This window comes from Oncorhynchus masou, chromosome 18 (assembly GCF_036934945.1).
Source record: "Oncorhynchus masou masou isolate Uvic2021 chromosome 18, UVic_Omas_1.1, whole genome shotgun sequence".
NCBI lineage: Eukaryota > Metazoa > Chordata > Actinopteri > Salmoniformes > Salmonidae > Oncorhynchus > Oncorhynchus masou.
The window spans coordinates 8,266,449-8,288,344 of record NC_088229.1 but is presented as its reverse complement, the minus strand read 5'-3'; the positions used below and the strand labels follow the sequence as shown (position 1 = coordinate 8,288,344).

The 21,896-nt window shown below is 41.7% G+C and overlaps 1 protein-coding gene across 1 annotated transcript in view; it reads right to left on the bottom strand.

Moving 5' to 3' along the window:
* Positions 1 to 21,896, bottom strand: part of LOC135503902 (potassium voltage-gated channel subfamily C member 1-like) — a 51,993-nt gene that overhangs the window by 23,573 nt on the left and 6,524 nt on the right. Inside the window, exons 2-3 of the mRNA XM_064922084.1 lie at positions 4,430 to 4,573; positions 618 to 1,413 (exon numbers count right to left, since the gene is read on the bottom strand). Coding sequence (XP_064778156.1) covers positions 618 to 1,413; positions 4,430 to 4,573 — 940 coding nt within the window. The remainder of the gene's footprint in view (positions 1 to 617; positions 1,414 to 4,429; positions 4,574 to 21,896) is intronic.

Below are 21,896 nucleotides of genomic sequence, written 5' to 3'. Positions count from 1 at the left end.
TTTGCGGCTAGGGACAGTAAACCTGGAAAGCGATGATACTATATAATTACAGTAAAAGGTATATTGTGCCCCCCCCCCCCCGCCTCCCTGTTTTTAAAGAGCACCACAAATACTACCAGCATATCATACCTTATGTCAGTGAAGAACTGCAATACTGTAGTGATGTGTTCATTAGTAATGTGTTTAAATTGATTGCGTGAGTTTTAAAAAGGGTGAGTTGAATATGGTTTGAATGACTTGAATGAGTTATGAGTGTGAATGGCTTGAATCAATTACATATCCACTTTACTTCTTTACAATTATGGCACCAAAAGGATTTAGTGAAGGGATAAGTGCACAATGAAAACGGTCTATGAATGTTTCAGCGTGAATAAAGTGGTGGTAGTGTGATGTGTAAGGGGAGTTGTGGTTTAAAAAGGTTGAATGAGGTCTGAGCTTTTAATGGGGTGGAATGGTTGACGGTTTGAATAAATTAAACACCCACTTCTCATTGTGGCCTATGACATATCATAACGATGCTTCAAAAAACATTACACGAAATAAAATGTTAAAAAGGGATGAATTAGTACGGTAGAATATTTTGCATTTCAAGAATGGAATTTGAATTGGTCTCTGACCTGAGCGGTTCCTGTTGATATTCCTCTCTGCAGCCAGAGGACATGTATCACTCTGAGTACTGTCCCTGGGAGAGGTAGCGACAGACTTCCCGAACGAGGCCGTGTCCGTGGGAGCGTCCGGGTTCGGATTATGTGCTTTCTTCTTCTTAGGCAGCTTCTGTTTAGCCATGGCCAGGGAGTAGTACATCCCAAAGTTGTTGACTATAACAGGCACGGGCATGGCGATGGTCAGCACCCCCGCCAGAGCGCACAGCGCGCCCACTATCATACCCAGCCACGTCTTGGGGTACATGTCCCCGTAGCCCAGGGTGGTCATGGTGACCACGGCCCACCAGAAGGAGATAGGGATGTTTTTGAAGTGGGTGTGTTTAGAGCCGCGGGGGTCGTCCGGTTGGGCCCCTATCCTCTCTGCGTAGTAGATCATCGTGGCGAAGATGAGGACGCCCAACGCCAGGAAGACGATAAGCAGGCAGAACTCGTTGACGCTGGCTCTCAACGTGTGGCCGAGAACCCTCAGACCGACGAAATGCCTGGTCAGCTTGAAGATCCGGAGGATCCGGACGAAGCGGACTACCCGTAGAAACCCCAGGATGTCGGAGGCCGCTTTGGAGGAGGACAGACCGCTGAGGCCCATCTCCAGGTAGAAGGGCAGGATGGCCACGAAGTCAATGACGTTTAACATGTTCTTGATGAAGAGCAGCTTGTCGGGGCAGCACACGATGCGGACGAAGAACTCAAAGGTGAACCAGACCACACAAACACCCTCCACCACGGTCAGAATGGGTTTGGTCACCACCTAGAGTAGATCACATTATACATGAGATTATACATTAGATTATACATTAGATTAGAGTATATATTAGATTATACATTAGATTAGATTATATATTAGATTATACATTAGATTAGATTATACATTATACATTAGACTATACATTAGATTAGATTATACATTAGATCACATTATACATTAGATTATACATTAGATTATATATTTGATTATACATGAGATTATATATTAGATTAGATTATATATTAGATTATACATGAGATTATACATGAGATTAGATTATACATGAGATTATACATGAGATTAGATTATACATTAGATTACACATTCATTAGATTATATATTAGATTATACATGAGATTATACATGAGATTAGATTATACATTAGATTACACATTCATTAGATTATATATTAGATTATACATTAGATTACATTATACATTAGATTATACATTAGATTAAACAGTAGATTAGATTATACATTAGATTATACATTAGATTACATTATACATTAGATTATACATTAGATTATACATTAGATTATACATTAGATTATACATTAGATTACATTATACATTAGATTATACATTAGATTATACATTAGATTACATTATACATTAGATTATACATTAGATTATACATTAGATTATACATTAGATTATACATTAGATTATACATTAGATTATACATTAGATTAGATTATACATTAGATTAAACAGTAGATTAGATTATACATTAGATCATACAGTAGATTAGATTATACATTAGATTATACATTAGATTACATATTAGATTAGATTATACATTAGATTACATTATACATTAGATTATACATTAGATTATACATTAGATTAGATTATACATTAGATTAAACAGTAGATTAGATTATACATTAGATCATACAGTAGATTAGATTATACATTAGATTATACATTAGATTACATATTAGATTAGATTATACATTAGATTAAACAGTAGATTAGATTATACATTAGATCATACAGTAGATTAGATTATACATTAGATTAAACATTAGATTACATTATACATTAGATTATACATTAGATTATACATTAGATTATACATTAGATTAGATTATACATTAGATTAAACAGTAGATTAGATTATACATTAGATCATACAGTAGATTAGATTATACATTAGATTATACATTAGATCATACAGTAGATTATACAGTAGATTAGATTATACATTAGATTATACATTAGATCATACAGTAGATTATACAGTAGATTAGATTATACATTAGATTATACATTAGATCATACAGTAGATTATACAGTAGATTAGATTATACATTAGATTATACATTAGATCATACAGTAGATTATACAGATAGATTAGATTATACATTATACATGATTATACATTAGATCATACAGTAGATTATACAGTAGATTAGATTATACATTAGATTATACATTAGATCATACAGTAGATTAGATTATACATTAGATTACATATTAGATTAGATTATACATTAGATCATACAGTAGATTATACAGTAGATTAGATTATACATTAGATTATACATTAGATCATACAGTAGATTAGATTATACATTAGATCATACATTAGATTATACATTAGATCATACATTAGATTATACATTAGATTATACATTAGATTACATATTAGATTAGATCATACATTAGATTATACATTAGTTTTGTATTAATTCATTAGATTACATATTAGATTAGATTATACATTTTACATTAGATCATATAGATTATACATTAGTACATTTTTTTTATACATTAGTTTTGTATTAATTCAATTTTGTACATTTTTTTTTCAGCCTGGCCCACTACAGGAGTCGCTAGTGCGCAATGAGACAAGGATATCCCTACTGGCCAAACACTCCCTAAACGGGACGACGCTGGGCCAATTGCGCGTCGCCCCACGGGCACCCGGTCGCGGCCTGGGTGCAAACCCAGAGTCTCTGGTGGCACAGCACTAGACCACTGCGCCACCCGGGAGGCCCTACATTAGCTTTGTTAATATATTAGATTATACATTATATTAGATTATACATTATATTAGATTATACATTATATTATACATGAAATTAGATTATAGATTAGATTACACAGTAGATTATACATTAGCTTCGATTATACATTAGATTATACATTAGATTAGATTATAGATTAGATTATACATTAGATTATATTATGCATTAGCTTTGATTATACATTAGATCAGATTATAGATTAGATTAGATTATACATTATATTATTGAATTTAAATTCAGGGATCATTAAAGTATCAATACAGTTGAAGTCAGAAGTTTAAATACATTTAGGTTGGAGTCATTAAAACTCATTTATCAACCACTCCAAAACTTTCTTGTTACCAAACTATAGTTTTGGCCAGTCGGTTCGGACATCTACTTTGTACATGACACAAGTCATTTTTCCAACAATTGTTTACAGACAGATAATTTCACTTATAATTCACTGTATCACAATTCCAGTGGGTCAGAAGTTTACATACTCTAAGTTGACTGTGCCTTTAAACAGCTTGGAAAAGTCCAGAAAATGATGTCATGACTTTAGAAGCTTCTGACATCAATAGAGCTAATTGACATCAATAGAGCCAATTGGAGGTGTACCTGTGGATGTATTTCAAGGCCTACCTTCAAACTCAGTGCCTCTTTGCTTGACATCATGGGAAAATCAAATGAAATCATCCAAGACCTCAGAAAATAATTGTAGATCTCCACAAGTCTGGTTCATCCTTGGGAGCAATTGTACATCCTTGGGAGCAATTGTACAAACAATAGTACGCAAGTATAAACACCATGGGACCAGGCAGCCGTCATAACGCTCAGGAAGGGGTTCTGTCTCCTAGAGATGAACGTACTTTGTTGACAAAAGTGCAAATCTATCCCAGAAACCAAGATCACCTCCTCAGTGTGGTTCCCCACCACCATGCGTTCTGTTGTACATACAGTAGTACTACGTAGAGCCTATTTACATCTAAGTATCTTTCTCACCTTCACCAAGAACACCTCCTCAGTGTGGTTCCCCACCACCACGCGTTCCGTGTGGTTCTGCAGGTCGTTGAAGTATTCGTGAGTCTCCAGGCAGAACGTAGTGATGGAAATCAGGATAAAGAACAGAGAGGCAAACGCTATACCCTGCAACAGGACAATCAGTCAATCAATCAATACATTGACACATCAAATCAAACACTTGACAAATCAAATCAATGAAATGTATTTATAAATTTGGTATCAACTACATGGAAACCAACATAAGCAGTTGTCAGAAATTGCTTTCATAGTACGAAACACTCAAAGTCAGTGAGAGGAAACATGTTGGACAGGACATAGTTACAGCATTGTACTAGCAGAGTAACGGAGCTGAGCATTTTCTGCTATTACACAAACGCAGTAGGGACTGTTGCTTATTCCACGCTGTTACTTATGTAAGGTGTTAATGAGAAATATACAGATAACATGATCCATTGTACTTACAGAGGATCCATTAAAACTGTTAGAGAGAACACAGTTACTCGCCTTCAGTTTTTATTTCAACATTACTGGCTGATTTCTATTCAGCAAGCTAATTATTCTGTAAATATAGTCCAGGACAGTCACACCACAGAACCAACAGCAGGGAACAGTCACACCACAGAACCAACAGCAGACAGCAGGGAACAGTCACACCACAGAACCAACAGCAGGGAGCAGTCACATCACAGAACCAACAGCAGGGAGCAGTCACTTCACAGAACCAACAGCAGGGAACAGTCACATCACAGAACCAACAGCAGGGACAGTCACATCAGAACCAACAGCAACAGAACCAACAGCAGACAGACAGCACGCAGTCACACCACAGGGAACAGTCACATCACAGAACCAACAGCAGGGAACAGTCACACCACAGAACCAACAGCAGGGAACAGTCACATCACAGAACCAACAGCAGGGAACAGTCACACCACAGAACCAACAGCAGGGAACAGTCACATCACAGAACCAACAGCAGGGAACAGTCACACCACAGAACCAACACAGAACCAACAGCAGACAGCAGTCACATCACAGAACCAACAGCAGACAGGGGAACAGTCACACCACAGAACCAACAGCAGGGAACAGTCACACCACAGAACCAACAGCAGGGAACAGTCACACACAGAACCAACAGAACCAACAGCAGAACCAACAGCAGGGAACAGTCACATCACAGAACCAACAGCAGGGAACAGTCACACCACAGAACCAACAGCAGGGAACAGTCACATCACAGAACCAACAGCAGGGAACAGTCACACCACAGAACCAACAGCAGGGAACAGTCACACCACAGAACCAACAGAAGAACAGCAGGGAACAGTCACACCACAGAACCAACAGCAGGCAACAGTCACACCACAGAACCAACAGCAGGGAACAGTCACACCACAGAACCAACAGCAGGGAACAGTCACACCACAGAACCAACAGCAGGGAACAGTCACATCACAGAACCAACAGCAGACAGCAGGGAACAGTCACACCACAGAACCAACAGCAGGGAACAGTCACACCACAGAACCAACAGCAGGGAAGAGTCACACCACAGAACCAACAGCAGGGAACAGTCACACCACAGAACCAACAGCAGGGAACAGTCACACCACTGAACCAACAGCAGGGAGCAGTCACACCAACAGCAGGTGACAGTCACACCAACAGCAGGTACTACACAATTGATGATGTAAAGCTAATGGTTAACAAGGGCGAGAGGATGAATCTGGTCAGCATTCACAAACAGATCACACTCAGACCAGAAAACAACTCAGATTCCAGAGCAACAGCCTCTATAATCTGGCAGTGCTGTAAAACAGGGCAGGCCACATTGTGAGGGCCTCCAGTCATTAGCAGCCACAAGGCCCATCATCTACCCAGCCATCAGCCACTATGCAGCCACAAGGCCCATCATCTACCACTATGCAGCCACAAGGCCCATCATCTGCAGCCCAGCCCATCATCTACCACTATGCAGCCACAAGGCCCATCATCTACCCAGCCATCAGCCACTATGCAGCCACAAGGCCCATCATCTACCACTATGCAGCCACAGGGCCCATCATCTACCACTATGCAGCCACAAGGCCCATCATCTACCACCACCAGCCACAGCCCATCACCTAACCAGCCACCAGCCACTATGCAGCCAGGGCCCATCATCCCACTACTGTAGCCACAAGGCCCATCATCTACCCAGCCATCAACCACTACTGCAGCCACAAGGCCCATCATCTACCACTATGCAGCCACAGGCCCATCATCTACCACTGCAGCCACAAGGCCCATCACCTAACCAGCCACCAGCCACACGCAGCCACAGGGCCCATCATCTACCACTAGCCACCAGCCCATCATCTACCACTATGCAGCCACAAGGCCCATCATCTACCCAGCAATCATCCACTATGCAGCCACAAGGCCCATCATCTACCCAGCCACCAGCCACTACGCAGCCACAAGGCCCATCATCTAACCAGCCACCAGCCACTATGCAGCCACAAGGCCCATCATCTAACCAGCCACCAGCCACTATGCAGCCACAAGGCCCATCATCTACCTAGCCACCAGCCACTACCACAAGGCCCATCATCTAACCAGCCATCAGCCACAGGGCCCATCATACCACTATGCAGCCACAAGGCCCATCATCTATCTAACCACAAGGCCATCATCTACCACTTTGCAGCCACAAGGCCCATCATCTAACCAGCCATCAGCCACTACGCAGCCACAAGGCCCATCATCTACCCAGCCACCAGCCACTACGCAGCCACAAGGCCCATCATCTAACCAGCCATCAGCCACTACGCAGCCACAAGGCCCATCATCTAACCAGCCATCAGCCACTACTGCAGCCACAAGGCCCATCATCTAACCAGCCATCAGCCACTATGCAGCCACAAGGCCCATCATCTACCAGCCATCAGCCACTGCAGCCACAAGGTCCATCATCATCAGCCATCAGCCACTATGCAGCCACAAGGCCCATCATCTACCCAGCCATCAGCCACTATGCAGCCACAAGGCCCATCATCTACCCAGCCATCAGCCACTATGCAGCCACAAGGCCCATCATCTAACCAGCCATCAGCCACTATGCAGCCACAAGGCCCATCATCTAACCAGCCATCAGCCACTATGCAGCCACAAGGCCCATCATCTACCCAGCCATCAGCCACTACTGCAGCCACAAGGCCCATCATCTAACCAGCCATCAGCCACTATGCACCTACGTGTAGTTCAGTGGAGGCTGCTGAGGGGAGGACGGCTCATAACAACGTCTGGAATGGGTTTTCAGTGGGAATGGTATCAAACACATCAAACACATTGGTTTCCATGTAGTTGATACCATTTCCATTGACTCCATTCTGGTCGTTGTTATGAGCCGTCCTCCCCTCAGCACCCTCCACTGGTCTCGTTGAACTGTTTACAGAAGAGGATCGTGGCAGGTGTCGGTTCTGCCTCTGACCTTAAACTCAGTTTCACCACTGAGAGTCCCTGGTCCAAGCATTCACCCCATTTCCTGCTCATCTCCCACAATAACTGTACGGGTTAGGGTTAGCATTGTGTTTGTGTTAGCATTGTAAATAAATCCAAAAGTACTGTACAGCTGATTGATTTGTGTGGGGAGGGCTGAATGTAGACATGGTGGGTACCTGGTGCCTGAATGGCATTGATGACAAGGTACATATTTAACCAGCTGTTATCCAGGTGAGCAGGAGGACGAGAGAGGACACAGGTGTATTCCAATCCGTCCACGACGCTACAGTCAGAGCTAATAACACTAGAGTCCTCTCGCAGGCACAGGGCTGACTCAAAATGCGCCCTAATTCCTACATAGTGCACTCCTTTTGACCAGGGCCCTTGTCCAAAGGAGTGCACTACAGAAGAAAAAGTGCCCCATATGGAATGCATTACAAAATATACGAGGGAATATGAAAAGAGACGTTTTTTAGACGTGTTATTTGTTGATAGCGACGTTTGGTTAGTCACATCCTAATCAACACCAGCTTGATGATGAGCAACATACATGCTATAATGACTAGCTCGATGACTAATGACTACATCACACTGAAGACAGCTACATCACACTGAAGACAGTTACATCACACTGAAAACAGTTACATCACACTGAAAACAGCTACATCACACTAAGACAGCTAAATCACACTGAAGACAGCTACATCACACTGAAGACAGTTACATCACACTGAAGACAGTTACATCACACTGAAGACAGTTACATCACACTGAAGACAGTTACATCACACTGAAGACAGCTACATCACACTGAAGACAGTTACATCACACTGAAGACAGTTACATCACACTGAAGACAGCTACATCACACTGAAAACAGCTAAATCACACTGAAGACAGTTACATCACACTGAAGACAGCTAAATCACACTGAAGACAGTTAAATCACACTGAAGACAGTTACATCACACTGAAGACAGCTACATCACACTGAAGACAGTTACATCACACTGAAGACAGCTACATCACACTGAAGACACATCACACTGAAAACAGCTAAATCACACTGAAGACAGTTACATCACACTGAAGACAGCTAAATCACACTGAAGACAGTTATATCACACTGAAGACAGTTACATCACACTGAAGACAGCTACATCACACTGAAGACAGCTACATCACACTGAAGACAGCTACATCACACTGTTACATCACACTGAAGACAGTTACATCACACTGAAGACAGCTAAATCACACTGAAGACAGCTACATCACACTGAAGACAGCTAAATCACACTGAAGACAGTTACATCACACTGAAAACAGCTACATCACACTGAAGACAGCTACATCACACTGAAGACAGCTACATCACACTGAAGACAGCTAAATCACACTGAAGACAGTTACATCACACTGAAGACAGTTACATCACACTGAAGACAGTTACATCACACTGAAGACAGTTACATCACACTGAAGACAGCTACATCACACTGAAGACAGCTACATCACACTGAAGACAGCTACATCACACTGAAGACAGCTAAATCACACATCACACTGAAGACAGCTACATCACACTGAAGACAGCTACATCACACTGAAGACAGCTACATCACACTGAAGACAGTTACATCACACTGAAGACAGCTACATCACACTGAAGACAGCTACATCACACTGAAGAGAGTTACATCACACTGAAGACAGCTACATCACACTGAAGACAGTTACATCACACTGAAGACAGTTACATCACAATGAAGATAGCTAAATCACATTTCAACAGTTATGTCACACTGAAGACAGTTAATCACACTGAAGACAGCTACATCAATCTTTACATCACACTGAAGACAGAATCACACTGAAGAAGCTACATTTTGGTGGAAAGACAACACTGAAGACAGTTACATCACACTGAAGACAGTTACATCAACTGAAAAGTTACAAATCTGAAGAGTACATCACACTTTTACATCACAGTAAGACAGCTAAACACTGAAGACAGCTACATCACACTCAGTTACATCACAAAGACAAATCACACTGAAGACAGTTATATCACACTGAAGACAGTTACATCACACTGGACAGCTCTCACACTGAAGACAGCTACATCACACTAAGACAGCTACATCACACTGAAGACTGTTACATCACACTGAAGACAGTACATCACACTGAAGACAGCTCATCACACTGAAGACTGTTCATCACACTAAAGACAGTCATCACACTGAAGACAGTTACATGACACTGAAGTCTGCTACATCACACTGAAGACAGTTACATCTGGTCACTGAAGACTGTTCTCTGGTCTGGTCCTTGGTCAGTTACATCTGGTCTCTGGTCTGTTACATCTGAAGACTTTACATCTTGTTGGATACATCACATTTCTTTAGTCTGTATCAATCTTTTGATCTGTTCTCTGGTCTGTTCTATAGTCTCTGGTCTGGTCTATCTTTCTGTTCAAATCTAGAGTCATCTGGTCTGTTCTCTGGGTCTGTTCTTTGGTCTGTTCTCTGGTCTCTGGTCTGTTCTCTGGTCTGTTCTGGGCTGTTCTTTAGTCTGTTCTCTCTGGTCTGTTCTCTGGTCTGTTCTATAGTCTCTGGTCTGGTCTCTGGTCTGTTCTCTGGTCTGTTCTCTGGTCTGTTCTCTGTTCTCTGGTCTGTTCTCTGGTCTGTTCTCTGGATCTGTTCTCAGATCTGTTCTTTGATCTTTGTAAAGATGTACTCTATTCTCAAGTCTCTGTCTGTTCTCTGGTCTCTGGTCTGTTCTCAGTCTGGTCTGTTCTCTGGTCTCTGGTCTGTTCTCTGGTCTTTAGTCTGGTCCCTGGTCTTTCTCTGGTCTGTTCAGTAGGTCCCAGGTCTCTGGTCTGTTCTGTAGGTCTCTGGTCTCTGGTCTGTACAGTTGGTCCCAGGTCTCTGGTCTGGTCTGTACAGTAGGTCCAAGGTCTTTGGTCTGGTCTGCACAGTTGGTCCCAGGTCTCTGGTCTGGTCTGTACAGTAGGTCCCAGGTCTCTGGTCTGGTCTGTACAGTAGGTCCCAGGTCTCTGGTCTGTATAGTTGGTCCCAGGTCTTTGGTCTGTATAGTAGGTCCCAGGTCTCTGGTCTGTACAGTAGGTCCCAGGTCAATGGTCTGTCTGTAAGTAGGTCCCAGGTCTCTGGTCTGGTCTGTCTGTACAGTAGGTCCCAGGTCTCTGGTCTGTACAGTAGGTCCCAGGTCTTTGGTCTGGTCTGCACAGTAGGTCCCAGGTCCCAGGTCTGGTCTGTACAGTAGGTCCCAGGTCTGTGGTCTGGTCTGTACAGTAGGTCCCAGGTCTCTGGTCTGTACAGTAGGTCCCAGGTCTTTGGTCTGGTCTGCACAGTAGGTCCCAGGTCTCTGGTCTGTACAGTAGGTCCCAGGTCTTTGGTTTGTCTAGTAGGTCTCAGGTCTGTGGTCTGGTCTGTACAGTAGGTCCCAGGTCTGTGGTCTGGTCTGTATAGTAGGTCCCAGGTCTCTGGTCTGGTCTGTACAGTAGGTCCCAGGTATCTGGTCTGGTCTGTATAGTTTGTTCACACCTACTCAATCCAGGGTTTTTCTTTATTTTTTGAAACTATTTTCTACATTGTAGAATAATAGTGAAGACATCAAAACTATTAAATAGCACATATGGAATCATGTGGGCAACCAAAAAAGGGTTTAACAAATCCAAATATATTTTAAATTTGAGATTATTTCGAAGTAGCCACCCTTTGCCTTGATGACAGATTTGCGCACGCTTGGCATTCTCTCAACCAGCTTCATGAGGTAGTAACCTGGAATGCATTTCAATTAACAGGCGTGACTTGTTAATAAAAGTTCATTTGTGGAATTTCTTTCCTTAATGCTTTTGAGCCAATCAGTTGTGTTGTGTCAAGGTAGGGTTGGTATACAGAAGATAGCCCTATTTAGTAAAAGACCAAGTCCATATTATGGCAAGAACAGCTCAAATACAAAGAGAAACAACAGTCCATCATTACTTTAAGACATGAAGGTCAGTCAATACAGACAATTTCAAGAACTTTGAACATTTCTTCAAATGCATTTGCAGAAAAACATGACATAAAGTTAATTTATTTTCCACATTTTGTTTGCAGGGTTCCTTTAGTGCCCCATAACCAACCGGATGCATGTTTTGGAACATCTGAATTCTTTACATTCTTTACATTCTTTTTATTCTTTACTTTCCTTCTTTTTAATCTGTCAATCAGGTTTGTAATTGTGGAGTAACTACAATGTTGTTGATCCACTCTCAGTTTTCTCCTGTCACAGCCATTCATAAAAAAGCCATCCTTATTTATCAGATTGGTCCTTCAAGCCAGAATACTTACTATTGCACAATCCATCACAGTGTATTTATGAGATCAATATAACAATCATTTGCCACTTATGCAAAATGGGACTAACAATAAAGGGAGTGTATATCAAGACCAGTCTGGTTAGGATCTCTGATTTACTGGTTTTGTAATCTCATCACCTCAATCATGCTATGCATCCAAACGTGAAATTGTATAGGAAAGCATAGCTCTGCAAATGTGTGAATGGAATATTTTGTCATGGTAATGACGTCTGAGTACAGTGTCCAAAATGGCATCCTACTGCCTACAAAAGTAGGCCACTACATAGAAAATAGAGTGACATTTGGGACACAGACTAAGGGTGAATCCCACTTGAATATGAGTCGGGAATTGATCGGATCGTCTGCATTATTCTTCCTTTACGGAAGCCTATTCACACCTTGGCAAATCAAATTGGTCTCTCAGTGACAGCTTTAATCGCCATTCTCTCAGTGACAGCTTTAATCGCCATTCTCTCAGTGACAGCTTTAATCGCCATTCTCTCAGTGACAGCTTTAATCGCCATTCTCTCAGTGACAGCTTTAATCGCCATTCTCTCAGTGACAGCTTTAATCGCCACTCTCTCAGTGACAGCTTTAATCGCATTCTCTCAGTGACAGCTTTAATCGCCATTCTCTCAGTGACAGCTTTAATCGATATAGATATAGTCCATTCTCAACAGTGACAGCTTTAATTAAATATTTAACATGAACATCAACATTCCAATCTCTCAGTGACAGCATTTCAACATTAAGCAGCCATTCTCTCAGTGACAGCTTTAATCGCCATTTCTGATTCTCAGTGACAGCTTTAATCGCCATTCTGATTCTCAGTGACAGCTTTAATCGGGATGGTAGATTCCACTCTCTCAGTGACAGCTTTAATCGGGAGGGTAGATTCCATTCTCTCAGTGACAGCTTTAATCGCTAGAACATTCTGATTCAATTTAGACAATAATGGAGAAATACAATCTGTGGCTGCACGGGAGGGTAGAAAACAAGGAAGGGTATTTAAAAAGGAAATTGTATTCACAGGGAGGGTAGATTCTGAGAATCACTTTCACAGGGAGGGTAGATTCAGCTCACAGAGAACCATCGATAACGTAGAAATGTTCCACATTTATGAGGTGAGTTGATTGGAATTCCAACAGACTTGATAAAATTCTCAACAAGTGTATCAGATCTCACAGAACAAACGAACATTAGATTCATCTATTGATTCTATAGATTCTGATAGTCTGATTCTAGTACACAGGGATGGTAGATTCTTACAACTATTCTAGAACCTGTGAACATGAAACACTGTCAACATGAAACATTCAACAATTAAATATTTAACATCAATGTTGGTCATCAACATTCAACATTTTAGGCAACAATAAATATTCAACAACAAAATATCAACATTCAATACGTTAAAAATGAATGTCAACATGTAACATGAACATGAACATTCAACATTAAGCAGCCTAGTACCATTACATTCTTGTAGGAAGGGTATATTCTGATTCTAGAACACAGGGATGGTAGATTCTGATTCTAGTACACAGGGAGAGGGGGAGGGTAGATTCTGATTCTAGAACACAGGGATGGTAGATTCTGATTCTAGTACACAGGGATGGTAGATTCTGATATTCTGATTCTAGAACACAGGAACACAGGGATGGTAAATTCTGATTCTAGAACATTGGATGGTAGGGATGGTAGATTCTGATTGTAATAACAGAAAACCCACCGCATTAAATTCAACATTGACAGTCAGCTCAGTAGCCTGCTGTCACAAACAGACCTGGGCCCGGGCTGGATGTCCGGTGTCACCTACTAAAAACACTGACCCGTCAGCTTGTCTAACATCTGTGTGTGGAGAGTCCAACAGAACAGGTTAGACAAGCATGTGATGTATTTAAACACCAGACGTTTTCACACCCCTGATCAGTTGTATTTAAACACAGACCCCAGATCATGTGATGTATTTAAACACCAGACGGTTGACAGTTCACACCCCAGGTCATGTGATGTATTTAAACACCAAACTACACCAGACGGTAACCACCCCAGATCATGTGATGTATTTAAACACCATACAGAGCTAGATGGGGATGGGGAGGCCTATGGAAACTACAATAACCACTGTACACCATACAGAGCTAGCTGGGAGGGGAGGCCTATGGAAACTACAATAACCACTGTACACCATACAGAGCTAGATGGGGAGGGGAGGCCTATGGAAACTACAATAACCACTGTACACCATACAGAGCTAGCTGGGAGGGGACAAAAACAACAACACAGAGTTACACATGGGATAAACAAATGTACAGTCAATAACAGAATAGAAAAATCTATATACAGTGTGGACTATAAACAAATACTACAGCTAGTAGTATAGTTCAGTTCACAAATATTGATAATGATAATGGCATGTGGCCTACAGGCAGGAGGTGAGGGCCCTGGGAGTGTGGTGCCAGAAGAATAACCTCTCCCTCAATGTCGACAAAAGGAAGGAGCTGATCGTGGACTTAAGGAAACAGCAGAGGGAGCACGACCCCTTATTCACATCGACAGGACCGCAGTGGAGCAGATGGAAAGTTTCAAGTTACTCGGCGTACACATCACCGACGATCTGAAATGATCCACCCACACAGACAGTGTGGTGAAGACAGCGCAACAACGTCTCTTCAACCTCAGGAGACCGGGGGCAAACTAAGTGCCCTCCAGGACACCTACACCACCCGATGTCACAGGAAGGCCAAAGAGATCATCAAGGACAACAACCACCCGAGCCACTGCCTGTTCACCCCGGTACCATCCAGAAGGCAAGGTCAGAACAGGTGCATCAAAGCTGGGACAAAGAGACTGAAAACAGCTTCTATCTCAAGGCCATCAGACTGTTAAATAACCATCACTAACAGGCCTCCACCCGGTTACTCAACCCTGCACCTTAGAGGCTGCTGCCCCATATACGTAGACTTGGAAACACTGGCCACTTTAACAATGGAACACTGGTCACTTTAACAATGGAACACTGGTCACTTTAACAATGGAACACTGGTCACTTTAACAATGGAACACTGGCCACTTTAACAATGGAACACTGGTCACTTTAACAATGGAACACTGGTCACTTTAACAATGGAACACTGGTCTCTTTAACAATGGAACACTGGCCACTTTAACAATGGAACACTGGTCACTTTAACAATGGAACACTGGTCACTTTAACAATGGAACACTGGTCACTTTAACAATGGAACACTGGTCACTTTAACAATGGAACACTGGTCACTTTAACAATGGAACACTGGTCACTTTAACAATGGAACACTGGTCTCTTTAACAATGGAACACTGGTCTCTTTAACAATGGAACACTGGTCACTTTAACAATGGAACACTGGTCACTTTAATAATGGAACACTGGTCACTTTAACAATGGAACACTGGTCACTTTAACAATGGAACACTGGTCACTTTAACAATGGAACACTGGTCACTTTAACAATGGAACACTGGTCACTTTAATAATGGAACACTGGTCACTTTAATAATGGAACACTGGTCACTTTAATAATGGAACACTGGTCACTTTAACAATGGAACACTGGTCACTTTAACAATGGAACACTTGTCTCTTTAACAATGGAACACTGGTCTCTTTAACAATGGAACACTGGACACTTTAACAATGGAACACTGGTCACTTTAACAATGGAACACTGGTCACTTTAACAATGGAACACTGGTCACTTTAACAATGGAACACTGGACACCTTAACAATGGAACACTGGTCACTTTAACAATGGAACACTGGTCACTTTAACAATGGAACACTGGTCACTTTAACAATGGAACACTGGTCACTTTAACAATGGAACACTGGTCACTTTAACAATGGAACACTGGTCACCTTAACAATGGAACACTGGTCACTTTAACAATGGAACACTGGTCACTTTAACAATGGAACACTGGTCACTTTAACAATGGAACACTGGTCACTTTAACAATGGAACACTGGTCACTTTAACAATGGAACACTGGTCACTTTAACAATGGAACACTGGTCACTTTAACAATGGAACACTGGTCACTTTAATAATGTATTCATACTGCTTTACTCATATGTATATACTGTATTCTATTCTACTGTATTTTAGTCAATGACACTCCGACATTGCTCGTCCTAATATTGATATATTTCTGAATTCCATTCTTTTACTTTCAGATGTGTTTGTATTGTTGTGAATTGTTAGATATTACTACACTGTTGGAGCTAGAAACACAAGCATTTCACTACACCCGCAATAACATCTGCTAAACGTTTATGTGACCAATAAAATGTGATTTGATTTGGGATATCATGGGCTGTAAACAAATACTACAGTTAATAGTATAGTTTACAAACATTGATCCTTATAATGGCATGTGGATATCATGGACTGTCAGTCTTTGCTTCCATAGATCTGTCTATGACTTTAAGATTGGTTACATTTTCCCCGTCTCTCAGCTTTATACCTCCCAGTGGCAGGGATGCAGTTGGGATAAAACACAGACTCAGAATTGTGACTTTAAAGTCAAATAACTCTGAGACATCAAATAGCCTGACATCTCGGTGTCACCTGGTGGAAGGCTGTTTTGCTCTTACTGTGAGAAATTCCAGACTTCCAATCTTTCAAAACACACACACACACACACACACACACACACACACACACACACACACACACACACACACACACACACACACACACACACACACACAACAAACAAACAAACACAGACTTCATTATTTCCTGCTCCTCTGATGCGTCTAATGATTCCACAGCAAGGGGCCCTTGCTGTCTTCCAGACAGTGTACAAACAGCTTAGACCACAGAAGAATAAACAGCAAATAGAATCACTCACATCTGATGTTAATCCCCTTTTTAGGGGAGGCACTGATCTGGAACCTGCAGTACTGTAACAGGGAGATGAAATGAGAGAAAGACAGTGATGGAGATCCAGTCTCTCATTCGGTTCATTGATAGAGATCCAGTCTCTCATTCGGTTCATTGATAGAGATCCAGTCTCTCATTCGGATCATTGATAGAGATCCAGTCTGTCATTCGGTTCATTGATAGAGATCCAGTCTCTCATTCGGTTCATTGATAGAGATCCAGTCTCTCATTCAGTTCATTGATAAAGATCCAGTCTCTCATTCAGTTCATTGATAGAGATCCAGTCTCTCATTCAGTTCATTGATAGAGATCCAGTCTCTCATTCGGTTCATTGATAGAGCTCCAGTCTCTCATTCGGTTCATTGATAGAGATCCAGTCTCTCATTCGGATCATTGATAGAGATCCAGTCTCTCATTCGGTTCATTGATAGAGCTCCAGTCTCTCATTCGGTTCATTGATAGAGATCCAGTCTCTCATTCGGTTCATTGATGGAGATCCAGTCTCTCATTCAGTTCATTGATAGAGATCCAGTCTCTCATTCAGTTCATTGATAGAGATCCAGTCTCTCATTCAGTTCATTGATAGAGATCCAGTCTCTCATTCAGTTCATTGATGGATATCCAGTCTCTCATTCGGTTCATTCACATATTTGTATAACATGATCTTTTATTTGATTGTGATAATTGATTCTTGGAAAATAGATTAATAAAGGATCGATAATGGATTAATGAAAATAAATTAACAGATAATTAGTATTGTCACGCCCTGACCTTAAAGAGCCTTTTTATGTCTCTATTTGGTTTGGTCAGGGTGTGATTTGGGTGGACATTCTATGTTCTGATTTCTATGTTTTGTGTTTCTATGTTTTGGCCGGGTATGGTTCTCAATCAGGGACAGCTGTCTATCGTTGTCTCTGATTGGGAATCATACTTAGGCAGCCTTTTTCCCTTTTGTTATTGTGGGAAGTTGTCTTTGTTAGTGGCACTGTAGCCCTCGTAAGCGTCAAGGTAGTTTCTTAGTTTTCTTGGCGACATTTATATAAATAAAAGAAAATGTACGCTCACAACGCTGCGCTTTGGTCCACTTCTTCAGACGATCGTGACAAGTATATAGGAGTGTCAAACAGTGTGGTGAGAGCCAGGCTCAGAGAGGGGTCTATCTGTCTGCCTGGTGAGAGCCAGGCTCAGAGAGGGGTCGGTCTGTCTGGTGAGAGCCAGGCTCAGAGAGGGATCTGTCTCTGTCTGTCTGTCTGGTGAGAGCCAGGCTCAGAGAGGGATCTGTTTTTCTGTGTGTCTGGTGAGAGCCAGGCTCAGAGAGGGGTCTGTCTGGTGTGGTGAGAGCCAGGCTCAGAGAGGGGTCTGTCTGGTGTGGTGAGAGCCAGGATCAGAGAGGGGTCTGTCTGGTGTGGTGAGAGCCAGGATCAGAGAGGGGTCTGTCTGGTGTGGTGAGAGCCAGGCTCAGAGAGAGGTCTGTCTGGTGTGGTGAGAGCCAGGCTCAGAGAGGGGTCTGTCTGGTGTGGTGAGGGCCAGGCTCAGAGAGGGGTCTGTCTGGTGTGGTGAGGGCCAGGCTCAGAGAGGGGTCTGTCTGGTGTGGTGAAAGACAGGCTCAGAGAGGGGTCTGTCTGGTGTGGTGAGCGCCAGGCTCAGAGAGGGGTCTGTCTGGTGTGGTGAGAGCCAGGCTCAGAGAGGGGTCTGTCTGGTGTGGTGAAAGCCAGGCTCAGAGAAGGGTCCACTTCTTCTTTGCACTTTGTGAACACTCAAGAATAAGTGCTAAATGGACAATATTTTGTTATTGACAGTTAGATTGCACTCTGACAATATTGATGCTACTAACAATCATAATATTCTCCTATTTTTTCCCGATTCCAGGTGCAAACAGGGATAGATAACAACACAGAACTTAACAAACTCCCAGTCTCTATAGCAACAGGTTATTTCCCACAGCCAGATCTATGGCTCTGTTTATACCCCTCAGCCCTATCGTTCGCTCAACAACATTTGGGATGAGATTTAAGGCTGTCTGCATTCTAATTTCTAATATGCCCCCACGATCCAACCTTCAAATTGTATATTTGTTGCTGTAGCAATAAATGAATTCCTTCCTCCAGCCTGCCTCGAAGCAACCCCTCTGTTCCTTCCTATCGCAGTGCCTTGGAATGGACTGTCCAATCGCTCACCAGCCAGACCGTCTCCTCAGTCAATCCTTTGATTAATTACATCTAGACCTGAGGTTTAATTCAATGATGATGTATTGTAGTGTTGCAGAAGGTTTACATTTTATATACCTGGCTCAATACAAACATACATTACTATCTATATTCTGAGGCCTGGTGGCAGGCGGCCTAGTGGTTAGGGCGTTGGACTAGTAACCAAAAGATTGCTAGATCGAATCCCCAGAGCTGACAAGGTAAAAATCTGTCGTTCTGCCCCTGAACAAGGCAGTTAATAACCGACTGTTCCTAGGCCGTCATTGAAAAGAAGAATTTGTTCTTAACTGACTTGCCTACAAAAAGAAAAAAAATATATATATATATAAAATAAAAAGGACTGACTCTATATAAACATATATGAATATCTATTCTGAGGTAAATAAGCGCTGGTCTATCAGACAAACATTGACTGTACAATCACTTTTATGTGTGTTTGTTTTACGGTCCTCTCTCTTATACTATAAAGATAAACTATAGAGATAGGAGTGCTATTTCACCCAGTTTCCAATACTCTGCTAGTTGCATGGTCCCAGAAGAAGAGTTGATAGAGTAGAAAGTGTTAAAACCTAAAGTTGCTGTCAAAAAGAGTGGCTTTTTGCCTACGTATGCTATCTGACTGCAGTACCACTATTCACCAGTAGGTTCGCAGGTCTGGCAATGTATGCTATCAGACTGCAGTACCACTATTCACCAGTAGGTTCATGACTAGCAGGTCTGGCAATGTATGCTATCAGACTGCAGTACCACTATTCACCACTAGGTTCGCTATGTCTGGCATTGTATGCTATCAGACGGCAGTACCACTATTCACCACTAGGTTCGCAGGTCTGGCAACGTATGCTATCTGACTGCAGTAACAATATTCACCACTAGGTTCGCAGGTCTGGCAGTCACGTATGCCACCAGTATTACCATTGCTCACCACTAGGTTTGCAGGTCTGCAATAATCAGCCAATATGCCCTGCATTACCATTGTTCACCACTAGGTTTGCAGGTCTGCAAGCCAATATGCCCTGCATTAACATTGTTCATGACTAGGTTTGCAGGTCTGCCAGCCAATGTCTCCTGGTTGCACCTGCCTACTGATCCAGGCCAGGCTCATATATTATGTTTTATTGTAAAGGTTAGGACAGGGGATAGAGGTAATCTAATTCCATCTTTCTGGCTGAAGGCAACAACATCTACCTAGCGCTAGGGCTTCCTGCATCCATCATCCAGTCAGAGATGGTAAAGATAACATTGTATTCTATGTTACGGTCTCTATGCCCAGTCAGAGAGAGTAAAGATAACAGTGTATTCTATGTTACTGTCTCTATGCTCAGTCAGAGAGAGTAAAGATAACATTGTATTCTATGTTACTGTCTCTACGCTCAGTCAGAGAGAGTAAAGATAACATTGTATGTTATGCAGTATGCTACTGTCTCTATAATCAGTCAGAGAGAGAAAGATAACATTGTATTCTATGCAGTATGCTACTGTCTCTATAATCAGAGAGAGTAAAGATAACATTGTATTCTATGCAGTATGCTACTGTCTCTATAATCAGTCAGAGAGAGGAAAGATAACATTGTATTCTATGCAGTATGCTACTGTCTCTATAATCAGAGAGAGTAAAGATAACATTGTATGTTATGCAGTACGCTACTGTCTCTATGCTCAGAGAGAGAGTAAAGATAACATTGTATTCTATGCAGTATGCTACTGTCTCTATGCTCAGAGAGAGATAAATTCTATGATAACATTGTATTCTATGCAGTATGCTACTGTCTCTATAATCAGTCAGAGAGATAATCAGGAAAAGATAACATTGTATTCTATGCAGTATGCTACTGTCTCTATAATCAGTCAGAGAGAGGAAAGATAACATTGTATTCTATGCAGTATGCTACTGTCTCTATAATCAGAGAGAGTAAAGATAACATTGTATTCTATGCAGTATGCTACTGTCTCTATAATCAGAGAGAGTAAAGATAACATTGTATGTTATGCAGTATGCTACTGTCTCTATAATCAGTCAGAGAGAGTAAAGATAACATTGTATTCTATGCAGTATGCTACTGTCTCTATAATCAGAGAGAGTAAAGATAACATTGTATTCTATGCAGTATGCTACTGTCTCTATAATCAGTCAGAGAGAGGAAAGATAACATTGTATTCTATGCAGTATGCTACTGTCTCTATAATCAGAGAGAGTAAAGATAACATTGTATGTTATGCAGTATGCTACTGTCTCTATGCTCAGAGAGAGTAAAGATAACATTGTATTCTATGCAGTATGCTACTGTCTCTATGCTCAGAGAGAGTAAAGATAACATTGTATTCTATGCAGTATGCTACTGTCTCTATAATCAGTCAGAGAGAGGAAAGATAACATTGTATTCTATGCAGTATGCTACTGTCTCTATAATCAGTCAGAGAGAGTAAAGATAACATTGTATAACATTGTT